This window comes from Heteronotia binoei, chromosome 3 (assembly GCF_032191835.1).
Source record: "Heteronotia binoei isolate CCM8104 ecotype False Entrance Well chromosome 3, APGP_CSIRO_Hbin_v1, whole genome shotgun sequence".
NCBI classification, from domain to species: Eukaryota; Metazoa; Chordata; class Lepidosauria; order Squamata; family Gekkonidae; genus Heteronotia; species Heteronotia binoei.
Window position 1 is genome coordinate 24,753,844 of NC_083225.1, and position 12,083 is coordinate 24,765,926.

General features: G+C 42.3%; 1 protein-coding gene across 1 annotated transcript in view; it reads right to left on the reverse strand.

The window, feature by feature from the left end:
- The window catches only part of MYCBP2 (MYC binding protein 2), a 218,300-nt gene that overhangs the window by 183,961 nt on the left and 22,256 nt on the right, over window positions 1–12,083 (reverse strand). Inside the window, exons 3-8 of the mRNA XM_060233596.1 lie at window positions 6,947–7,162; window positions 6,686–6,839; window positions 4,930–5,126; window positions 2,445–2,687; window positions 2,229–2,300; window positions 420–516 (exon numbers count right to left, since the gene is read on the reverse strand). Of these exons, the coding sequence (XP_060089579.1) occupies window positions 420–516; window positions 2,229–2,300; window positions 2,445–2,687; window positions 4,930–5,126; window positions 6,686–6,839; window positions 6,947–7,162 (979 nt within the window). The remainder of the gene's footprint in view (window positions 1–419; window positions 517–2,228; window positions 2,301–2,444; window positions 2,688–4,929; window positions 5,127–6,685; window positions 6,840–6,946; window positions 7,163–12,083) is intronic.

Consider the following 12,083-nt stretch of genomic DNA (forward strand, 5'->3'; position numbering starts at 1 on the left):
GCCCGATATGATGCCGTAGAGCCTGCTGATACATTTCCTGGTGCCTGCCGAATGTTTTTAGAAAGTGGGTGTAGCCAGGTGGGGCATTTGCCCAGCAAGGCATGTGGTTGGCCACTGGAGATTTGATTGGCTGTGCAGATCTTTAAACAGCTGCCACCACAGCACAAATATCTTTACTGAGTGACTGAAGGTAAGCTGTGGTGGCCTTTTGTGGCTACACCCACCACATTGTGTCATACTTCCAAAGGTGTGTAAAGGCTCAAAAAGGTCAGAGACCCCTGTTCTAAGAAGTCAATTGGGAATCAGAAATGTTCTGTGGTTCAGTCATTTCTAAAAGTCTAGTGAAAATTACATTTATCAGATCCTTTGTCTTTCTTCACATTAAGGAGCCCTGTCAAAAAAAGTCTACTTTCCCATACCTGGCAAAGTTACTGTGCCGTCTTGCTCCAAGGATTCAGGATTTATTCTTATGGCCGTCATGCTGTGATTGTTCACATCTCTATATAACAAGTAACCCTGCAAAAATACATCAGATCAAATATAGACACACAAGTTTCAGAACTATGTTCACAGGAACACAACAGCCAAATGTTTTCATTCAGCCTTTTCTATTGCATCTATTCTGAAATGGTCTTAAAATCTTTAACCAATCTCAGAGCCCATGTGCTTTTACCCCAAATGCCTCTTTTTAACCAACTGACTAGCCAGCTTGTAACAGCCCTGAATTTACAATACAGCAAACACTTCATGCTATAGCAGGGGTGGCCAAACTGCAGCTCGGAAGCCACATGTGGCTCTTTCACACATATTGTGTGGCTCTTGAAGCCCCCACTAATCTGTCAGCCAAGTTGAAGAATATATTTATCTCTTTAAATCACTTCTTCAAGCCAAGTCAGCCAGCAGCTTGGAGAATGCATTTAAAATTGCTTTCTTTCCACCCTCTCCCTTCCCTATTTTCCTTCCTTCCTCCTTTCTTCCTTCTCTCAAACATCTGACACATGTCTTGCAGCTCTGAAACGCCTGATGTTTATTCTATGTGGCTCTTACATTAAGCAAGTTTGGCCACCCCTGTGCTATAGCTTACATCTGCCCGAACTGCTGGCAGGAGGGTTTTCATTATTGGAGTGGAACTTTCCCCCCTCCCTCTCCCTCTGCAGTCCCAAGATGCCCCCTTAAATTCTACTCATGGAAGGTACAGGACCTCCAGGGAATGAAAGGAACATCAGAGGCCGGCCATGAGAAGAGGAAATTAGTGAAAACAATCCCTTCTGTCCATGCAAAATAGGATCCAACCCTATGTGCAGTTATAAGGGCAACTACACATTCTAAAATATTAAGAATATATTAAAGAATATTTAAATGTAACTATAAAAGCTCCCAGATGCCTTTAAAAGGGCTTATTCCCAGAAGGTAAGACACACCAGCGACCTTCAATAGTGCAGTATTCCTCCTATACACACACATAATAGCTACCAGACTCTGATGCTGAACGTACAAAAGAACAGCCAAGAGTAATATTAAGCATTGTGACTGAAGTGCTTGGCCTACAAATCTGATCCTGCTCTGTTTTTCCAAGATCAATGGCTGCTCATCTTTGGCATATGTGATACAGCCGCAGACGAAACTGCTCAAGAGACAGATCAAGCTGGGTAGCCCTCTTAGTCTGTCTGTAGCAGTAAAAAAAGAGCAAGAATCCAAGTAGTGCCAAAGACTAACAAAATTTGTGGCATGGTGTGAGCTTTCATGAGTCAAGTGAATGGTGACCCATCAAAAGTTCATGCCCTGCCACAAATTTTGTTAGTCTTTAAAGTGGTACTGGACTTTTGCTGTGCTCAAGAGGGAGGAATTACACAAAAACTTCCATGGAAATATCATTTTGATTTTTTTTTTTTTAATGGCAGCTGTTTGGAGACATCTAGACACGCGGGCATGCCTTTCTTTCACTATGCCACCACAACTGCAAGTGTGGATTTATAAGAGAGCGATAAAAGTAAACAATGTCACATCAAGACCACTCAAGACAAGCACCTTCTCAAGCATTTTATGTTCAGACTAGCCATACACAAACAGCCTTCATTGCCACCTCAAAACAAAATATGATCCATTCCCTATCCCTTCTCAAACTCTGAGCAGCATAAGCAGATGCAGCTGCACTGCTCATCAGTTAGTAAGCTACACTTTGTATTGTGAAATTAATCCCTTGGAATTGCTTCGAAAGTTTCTCCTACCTGAGCATAACCCAACCAAGACTTTTTCTCTTTTCTGTTTTTGATGCGAGATGTAGAGTTGTATATATGACCCTGTAATGCAGCAGAACAGTTAGTTTGACAACTCTTCTAATGATACAAAAAGAAAAATGCACAATATGGGTTTTATTATTATACTGTTACTTTCTTATAAACGGTTTTAAATCTACTTCAGTCCAAACACAAATGTTACATTACCCTGACTGTTCCACTGTATCCAGAACCGATTTTGTAAAGACCGTCTTTGCATAATAAATACAGGAAGTAACCATCACTCTGAAGGAGACATTGGTCATCTTCATCCACAGAAATCTCCTTAAATGACCACTTGTGCATTAGGGCTGCTTTCTTAATTCCATTGCTAAACCAATCCTGAATTTGTATTTTGCCCACCAAAACTGCCTGCACGCTCCTCTGGAGTGAATTTAAGATAGTTGGCACCTAAAGGAAGGAAACATAATATGCAACTGTCACTTAGAAATTTTCAACAACCGACGCTAAGAAACAAAAAGCCAAGAACAATTACGACAAAGTTCATAGTAGACTACAGATTTAATGTGCATTTTAGTCAAAGTTAACATAATACATGCATTAATGTAAATTTATTTTGTTTAGTGTAAGAAAGGGAAGTTACAAGCGACAACTTGCTCAAGGCTGTGTGCTGCATTTGTGCACTACAAGCTTCCGTCCTTATAAAAAATTAAGGCTAAAGGCACTGTGGGATGTACTAACATTCATTTTTCCCTCTCACAAAGTTATTTTCATTCAAATCCTAAACAGATCTAACTTAGCTCCCACCAGGGGTGGAAGTCTAGCAGGAGCTCCTTTGCAAATTAGGCCACACCCCCTGATGTAGCCAATCCTCCAAACACTTACAAAGTTCTTTTTTGTAAGCTCTTGGGCGGACTGGCTACATCAGGGGGTGTGTGGCCTAATACGCAAAGAAGCTCCTGCTAGAATTCCACCCCTGGCTCCCACAATCAAAACACAAGGGGAGGTGCTATGGCTCAGAGGCAGAATATCTGCTTGGCATGAAGGTCCCATTGTTCAGTCGCCAACATTGCCAGTAAAACGGACCGGGCAGTAGATGATGTGAAAGACCTCCACCTGAGAACCTCTAAAGTCACTGCCACTCTGAGCAGACAATAATGACTGTGATGCACCAATGGTCTGATTCAGTATAAGGCAGCTTCCAATTGTCCAAGCATTCACATGTCCTGTTATGTATGTACAGGCATGTGATGCTAGTGAGATTTCTTTACAGTCTGAACATTTTCTAGACAAATCATAACAGTACAAACAAGCAGATGACAGAGTGCTGTCGCTTTTGCAGTGTCGGAACAGGAACTGCGGGCAGGGGGGAGGTGCAAGCTCCAGACACGCCTATGGTTTCACGCACTTCCCTTGTACAATTTATTGATTGCAATAAGTACAAAAAGCACCCACAAATCTACTAGTTCTTCTCATGCTCTCTGAAGCAGCTCTTACTGGTTCTTCAGATTCTGCTTTCAGACAGAAGCCTAAAACAGGGACTCCAACCAAGGAAGAACGAACAGCAATACACAAATCCATTACAGCTTGCAAAGAGCTTCCTTAGGAATGCCCAAGGATTAAGAATTGATGACTTCAGTTTTTTCTCTCTGAACAGCACGTCCTTTGCCATAAACTGGTTATCAAAACTTCCCTCCATTTCAAAAGAAGTTTTTTCATGCTGCAGAAGAGACAGTTGCACGAAGAACACAAGTTCAAAGTTCCCTTGGGCCGCAGAATTGGTTGTGCAGTTCTTTGGATTGAGGCCAGGGTGTTTCAGCTCAGGATTTCAAACCAGATTTTGCAACATTTCTCAAGAGCTGACTCAGATATTTCATTTGGAATAAGTCTCAGAATAGGATGAGACATGTGACCTGTCAATTTTTTAGGTGTCTGTCAAGTTCGTGAAAATAACAAACCTATATATAAGCCAATTACACCGAACTCAACTATACCATATGACGACTTCTGTCTAATGATAGTTCAAAATCAACCCATAACCTCTAAAATATCGCCCATCTCTGATTTGGAAAACAACAAGCAACAAATGAACACGAAATTCTGATTGCTAGGGCTATAAACATTCTGCCAAAACAATATGGCAGAAGAAAAGCAACCAGCAACTGTGTAGAAACCACACAATAAAAGATGTAAATCATATAAAGTCTCTCTTTGTTGTCTCTGTTTGTTTGAAATAATACCAATGGGAATAATGTCTAATGGAGATGTGATCAAGTGGTCTTAGTTGATGTCAAAAGGAAAAGTATAGCAGATTGGCTCTATGAGGAAGCATTCTCATGCGAAACGTGATCCAAAAGTCAATGGGCACATAAGGGACAATTAACCTTTGAGCCTGGATTTTCAAGGAATCTGGATATCACAGAGAACTGAACAAGACGAGTGAAGGAGTAAGCAGTTTCTGGACATTTAATTTATGAGCCTTGTGGATCCTTTTCCTTAGTGATATTTTTGTAAACTGAGTATTTGGCATTATTTCAAACAAACAGACAACTAAGAGAGACTTTATATGATTTACATTTTTTATTATGTGGTTTGTACACAGTTGCTGGTTGCTTTTCTTCTGTTATATACTGTGCTGCCACTTTCTTTGGTAAAACAATATGGCAAGCAAGGAGTCATTTTATCACAACACCTGGATAGTTTGACAAGCATGGCTTCCGTTGTTAGTGAGAATAGCAGAGATTGCTTGAAGCGTCCTTCCCGTTTCTCCCCATGCAGCTACCAGACTGAAGAGGCAAGCGCACGAAAGGGCTGTCAGAGTCTGGCCCGTGCTGTCATTCATTCCAGTACTCCGAACAGTTATTTCTAGAAGAAGCTGGAACAGAGACTCTGAAGACAAAACAAAAAGTTACTTGCAAAGAGTAGGGGTTGCTGAAGAGTAACAACAATGACTAGCACGAAGAAATGCATACTGATATATTCCAAGACCAGACCTTTGTTAGAGAAATGAAAGCAATGACAGGGGAAAACAATAATACAGATAATGTTGCCCTGCAGAAACTACCAAGAGTTTTTCACAAGATTAACAACCCTCAATTACTGACTGAAATTTCAAAGAAGTAGGCATCCAAATGAAATGTTAAAAAAAGCCCTACATTTCAACAGAAACTGTTCTTCAACTCCTCAACCCCAAATCAAAGGACTATTCAATGACTCAGCCACATACAAGATGATTCACAGCAACACACTAAGAAATGCCCCCTGCACGTCATACTCATATAAACACCTTACTATTTAGACTGTGGGAAGCAGCTGTACAGTTAACAGCTGTAGTAAGAGATACAATTCCAGATTTGTTATGTCACGAGAGCGCATCCGTTATCTCGTTACACATAAACATACTGACAGAAAACCATGCACTTCCATTATTATAAACACAGAAGCAGTGTGGGGCAACCTTCATAAGAAGGATGTGGTATAGCAGTTGACTTAAATGTCTTCAGTTGACTTAAATGTCTTCCTTTCAGAGCATCAAGGCAATAACTCATCTACATGTTTGTCAGATTATTTCCATTTTGTTCCTCTCTGACCACCTCTACAATTTGTATGAGTGGGAGCTATTTCTTAAAAAATACATATATAGTTATGTATGGCCAACTGGGTCAGTTCCTCAATGCAGCAGCTGCAGTGCCTTATAAACCAGCAACTGAAAACCACATTTTTTCTTGACCTTTGGTATTGTTACCGATGTCAAAAATCAGTACCTCTTGTACTCTTATCAGTGCAGAGAATTTTGGAACACAGTAAATGCAATACCATTGTTACAGCAAACTGATCCTTAAGACCTTTCTAGTCAGAGGACTATGTTTTCTGGCAAATGCAGTATATGCATCCCATAATCAGCATTCCACTCAATCTCAGCCAACTCCTGCTCTTACTGCAGCATTCATGGCTTTTGTCCATGTAGGTCCCAGGATCCCCAACATAACCCTTTTGTGAGGTCAAAGGGAGACTCACCCTCCCTTTTTTATCATAAGAATATAAGAGAAGCCATGTTGGATCAGGCTAATGGTCCATCCAGTCCAACACTCTGTGTCACACAATGGTCACAAAACCAAGTGCCATCAGGAGGTCCATCAGTGGGGCCAGGACACCAGAAGCCCACCCACTGTTGCCCCTCCCAAGCACCAAGAATACAGAGCATCACTTGCCCCAGACAGAGAGTTCCAACAATACGCTGCGGCTAATAGCCACTGATGGAACTCTGTTCCATATGTTTATCCAATCCTCTCTTGAAGCTGGCTACGCTTGTAGCCACCACCACCTCCTGTGGCAGTGAATTCCATGTGTTAATTACCCTTTGGGTGAAGAAAAGTTAGCTGGGATCCATGCCAATATTTGAAAAATGTGGGGGTGAGAGGTGAAAAGAAATTACAGAAAAGCATTACCAAGAACTTCAGGAGGTTCTGACTGAAGACCTTCCGGTTGCTGGCCCTGAAGCACATTAAGAAGAGCTTGCAGGCTTCTCAGACAGAGAGAAGGATGAGAAAACCTTGTCTCCTTGATAAGTTCAAAAACTTCACACAGTCCAACTTCAATGATCTAGAGAAAGATGCACTATTAAACAAGGATGCTTTGGCTTCTGTGCTGCAGAACATTTAGTTATTCCAACACCACGGCAGCTTGGAAGACTGCCCTGGTATTCTTACCTTTGGGAGCTTGATAGGAGGCTCTTTTGTCTCCTCCTCTTCATCACTATCTGAATCGCCACTCTGCACAGTATTTTTGGAAGCCAACGCTAAAGAGGTTTCCCTTTTTTGCCACTCTAGAACACAGTGCCGCACATTGCAGTAGACGTTGAATGCTGAGGGGTTACTGTGTAGTTTGATATCAGGTATGGTGACCATGCTATCCAGGTTGTCACTCTAATAAAAAAATAAGATTCTGTTTCAGCCAATAGTTCAGACAATGACGACGACTGCAGATTTATTCCCCACCCTTTTCTCTGAATCAGAGACTCAGAACGGCTTACAATCTCCTAGATCTTCCCCCACATCAGACACCCTGTGAGGTGGGTGGGGCTGAGAGGGCTCTCACAGCAGCTGCCCTTTCAAGGACAACTCCTGCGATAGCTGTGGCTGACCCAAGGCCATTCCAGCAGCTGTACGTGGAAGAGTGGGGAATCAAACCCGGTTCTCCCAAATAAGAGTCCACACACTTAACCACTACACCAAACTGGCTCTCCTGCTACTTCAGCAAAGCGTTCCTGCTCTCTTTTAATATTAGGAAGACACATAACATGCACTGCTTAAGGAATACACACTTCCCCTTTTAACGTAAAAAAAACCCAGCAAGAAATCGGACCAAATTCAGGGCCATGTTTAAAACCGAACGCAATCACAATCTTCAGTGTACACAAAGAACATAAAAGTGGGGATTTATCTAATCCCTTTGTAATACTTCTAGCATTGGTGGGAGCCTGATACAATCCACAGCGGAGAGAGTACTTTTTTTCGTTAACTCCCCCGCAGGAATCACTTCTGAATTACCAGATGTGAGGATGCCAAGCCGTAACACAGCATGGGCACCTTCATTAAGCGGAATTCACAGCCAATTTCTCCAGGGCCACGGCACCAAAACGACTGGTGTCAAACAGCTACAGCAGCTTTTAATTAACGGCGACAAGGATGCCCACCTGCTACTAAAGTTCACCTATGAACCCCTCCCTGCCACTGCTGTCACAGAATGTGCAAGTGTAAAGGTGCATTTTTATAGAAACCATGCTTTAAGTGTACTTGCTAAGTGTTACATCAGTGTTTAAGTATGTCAAATATAAGGGGCAGATATGCATTCCAAATGGTCTCTGGCAAGGCCAAGCTGCAATTCCCTGGCTATGTCTAGGAATGAATGCTCTTAACATTGTATATTGAGTGATGCGTACACTACTTATATACCAAGGTGGTTGAAGGGAGGGAGGGAGGGAGGAGATTAGGCCTGATTTATACCCTGCCCTTCACTACCCAAAGCAGGCTCAGAGCAGCTTACAATCTCCTTTCCCTTCCCCTCCCTACAACGGACACCCTTGTGAGGTAGGTGAAGCTGAGAGAGCTCTAACAGAAACTGCTCTTGAGAGGAATAGCTCTGTGAGAACCTGTGACTGATTCAAGGTCACATCAGCAGGTGCATGTGGAGCAGTGGAGAATCAAACCCGGTTCTCCCAGATAAGAGTCCGTGCACTTAACCACTACACCCAACTGGCTCTGGGAGGGAGCTACCAATCAGAAAAATCCCCTGGTGAGATTTCTTCATGAACTTGCAGCATCAGGAAAACCACTCCCTAAGCATCCCCATCTTATTTATAATGCAGGCAATCATTATTACCCTTGTAGAGCAATTTGTAAGCAATATGTAAAAGCACTCTGAACATTCTAAAGCATTATACAAATGTTAAGTATTATTATGTAACACCTGAACAGTCATGGCAAGGATAATTAAGCCATAAAGTGTGTCGAGGATCTGATAGCTTTCTTTCTGTCCAAACACAGGGGACAGAATCAAGAGGAAAAGATGATATATCATTACTGCATACTCTCTCTCCCTGATACAAGAAAGCAGTACTGAAGCTGTATCAGAACTGAGAAAGTTATGTTTAGAAACTTCATATTTCTATGACCAACAAGTTCAGGTGGGGGAGAGGGAGAGCCATCTGGGAAAGAATGGGTATAGTGCTGCATCATGCAAGAAATTCAGATTCTGCTGGCCAGAGTCTTTAACAAAAAGGAGGGAACACCTCTCAAAATCAATGTGGAGAGCCAGTTTGGTGTAGTGGTTAAGTGTGCGGACTCTTATCTGGGAGAACCGGGACTGATTCCCCACTCCTCCACTTGCACCTGCTGGGAATGGTCTTGGGTCAGCCATAGCTCTTGCAAGGGCAGCTTCTGTGAGAGCTCTCTCAGCCCCACCTACCTCACAGGCAGTGTTCCCTCTAAGCTGAGTTAGTGTGAGCTAGCTCATAGATTTTTAGCCTTCAGCTCACACATTTTTTCTTTAGCTCAGGAAGAATGACCCCAGAGCACAGTAATTTATGCAGAAGGCTCAATACTAATGCCAGTAGCTCACAACTGCAATGCCAGCAGCCCACAAAGTAGAATTTTTGCTCACAAGACTCTGCAGCTTAGAGGGAACATTGCTCAGAGGGTGTCTGTTGTGGGGGAAGAAGATAAAGGAGATTGTAAGCTGTTCTGAGACTCTGATTCAGAGAGAATGGCAGGGTATAAATCTGTTTTTATTATTATTATTATTATTATTGATGCTATACATGGAACAGGATTATGATATGCAAGACCTTTCAGACATATTTCAATGACTTTTAAATTGTCATGACAAAATAAATTCTAACTGGGAAAAGATTTACAAGAGAATGGGATTCAGATCTCCTTTGTACCCTATTACAGAACCATGTTTGCAACTCTGGAGTACATTTAGGCTACTTACTGAACATAGCAACATAGGCTGCTATGAGGACAAGAATGCTTCCTATCAAGTCTATCTGAACACCACAACCCCCCTCCCTCCATACACACACACACCCTGATCTGGACACAACAACCATCATCACAGCACTGTAACCTTCAATCTAGTATATGCTAATATTCTGTCTGTGAGCTTGTCAATGTTTGAAAGTTCAGCTTTTTTTAAAAAAGCTTTCTGGTGAAGGTCAGTCACAAACCAAAAACTGCATCAGCACCAAATCATTTCTTGCCTTCCTGGAACAACTGAAGGTACCAATTTTAATCTAAACTGCTTGGGCCTTAGAAGCCAGATCATCTCATGTTCCATCACCATCTTTAAGAGAGTATGAAAAGTTATTACTTGCTGCCTCACAATTATGAACTCTTTTTTAAAGCAGGTCTGTAAAGCCTGAGTCTGTACACTTTCCAAAAGCACTGCAAGCCTACAAATACAATGACCCACTGGCTCCTAAATGCACCAGCAAAACCATTTATGGATCTCTCCTACTGCTCATCAACTCCGAAAGATCAAACTTCCCAAGTTTGCCACATCTGACATATCAAAGGCAGAAAGGCTTAGGCGAAAGCTTTCCTACACCAAGACTTAGGATACATAAGTGGTCCAGATCAATATGTTAATATTTCAAAAGACAGACTTATTCCATATAAGAGCGTAAATGCCATGTAAACACAATTTCTATACACCTATGATGAATGTGCAGATACCCAAATCAAACACAGAAGGCAGACAGACTGTAACATGTTTGCTGGATCATTTCCATATGCTTATTTCTGGCTGCTCACCTATGCAAAGCAAATAGAGAGAACCTCTTTGTTTCAAATACCCAGTAAGTGAAATGACTGCCTCTGCCTCAGCTGTGACTTCCTACATCTGGAACTGATCTGAAGCTCCTATTGATGAACAAGCAGTGAGCAACAGATTTAAATATCTTCACATACAGTAATTGTAGTATTGCCGATGACAGGGGGGAAAGCAACTCCTTCCATTCATTCAGTATCTCTGAAAGTTATCAATTAAACTTTAGAAAGAACTATCCCTGTCTGTTGAGGAGAAAGACTTTTTTAAAAAAAACCCTGCACTGAAGACACACAAGATACGGTTCAGATTTTTAGAAGACCTTCAAAAAGTCACTAATCTCTACATCTAACTTTAAAGTGGTTCACCTTGATGGCTATCCCAAAAGAAGCAAACTCTAAGGCCATCCACAGACAAAGTAAAAGGTTTCCCAGTATGCAGAAAAATATGGCTTTGTCAATTAGACAAAAGAAGGGAAGGGTCTAAAACAGTCTGATGAGAATGGAATGTGTTCCAGGATTGCAGAATGATGGCATGAGGTGAAAGTCAATTAAAGGAATGAGCACCAAAGGAAAACTAGCCTGGTCACTGCCCTGAGAATTCAGAGAATACAGGAGGGGAGGATTTTCATCAATGGAACAGTATTTCCATGTCTTTTCTTCCCCATTCTCCAATGACCGATTCCTCACAGAGGAGTAATTCAGAGCTTGAAATATTATATTTTTATCAGTTCAGCAGCACTCAACTTTTAATTAATCACACAGAATGAAGCCAAACAAAATCTTCTAATGTCATAGGGTTACCAGCCTCCAGGTGGGGTCTGGAGATCTCCCACTTTTACAACTGATCTCCTGCTGGCAGAGATCAGCTCCCCGGGAGCAAATGGCTACTTTGAAGGGTGGACTCTAGGGCTTTGTACCATGCTAAGGTCCCTCCCTAAACCCTGCCCTCTCCCAGCTCTACCCCAAAAGTCTCCAGGTATTTTCCAACACAGACCTGGCAACCCTATGATATCAGAAGGTGCTCCCCTCAGTGGAATGGAACCTTCCTGCCTCCTCTCTCAAAAAGAAGTCCACTGTTCTCCCTGAAATGTTGCTCCCAGGGGACAGGAGACCTCAGGGAACAGCAAGGAAGGGCAAATCAAAGGTCTATAGCAGGGGTGGCCAAACCTGCTTAATGTTTATTCTGTGTGGCTCTTACATCGGATGTTTGAGAGCCACAAGGCAAGAAGGCAGGCAAATAGATGGGGGATGGAGGAGGGAGGGAGAGGTGGAAAGAAAGCAACTTTAAATGCATTCTCTAAGCCACCAGCTGGCTTGGCTTGGAGAAGTGATTTAAAGAGAGAAATGCCGTCTCCAAGCTGGCCAACGGGTGGTGGGGGCTTCAAGAGCCATATAGTGAGAAGAGGGAAGAATGCAACTCTCCCCTTAACAGAAAACACAGAGTTCAGTCTTGTCTAAACGTCATGCAGAAGCTTGACTCCCCACTTTCTCCCACTCCACTGCAGCATGAAATACT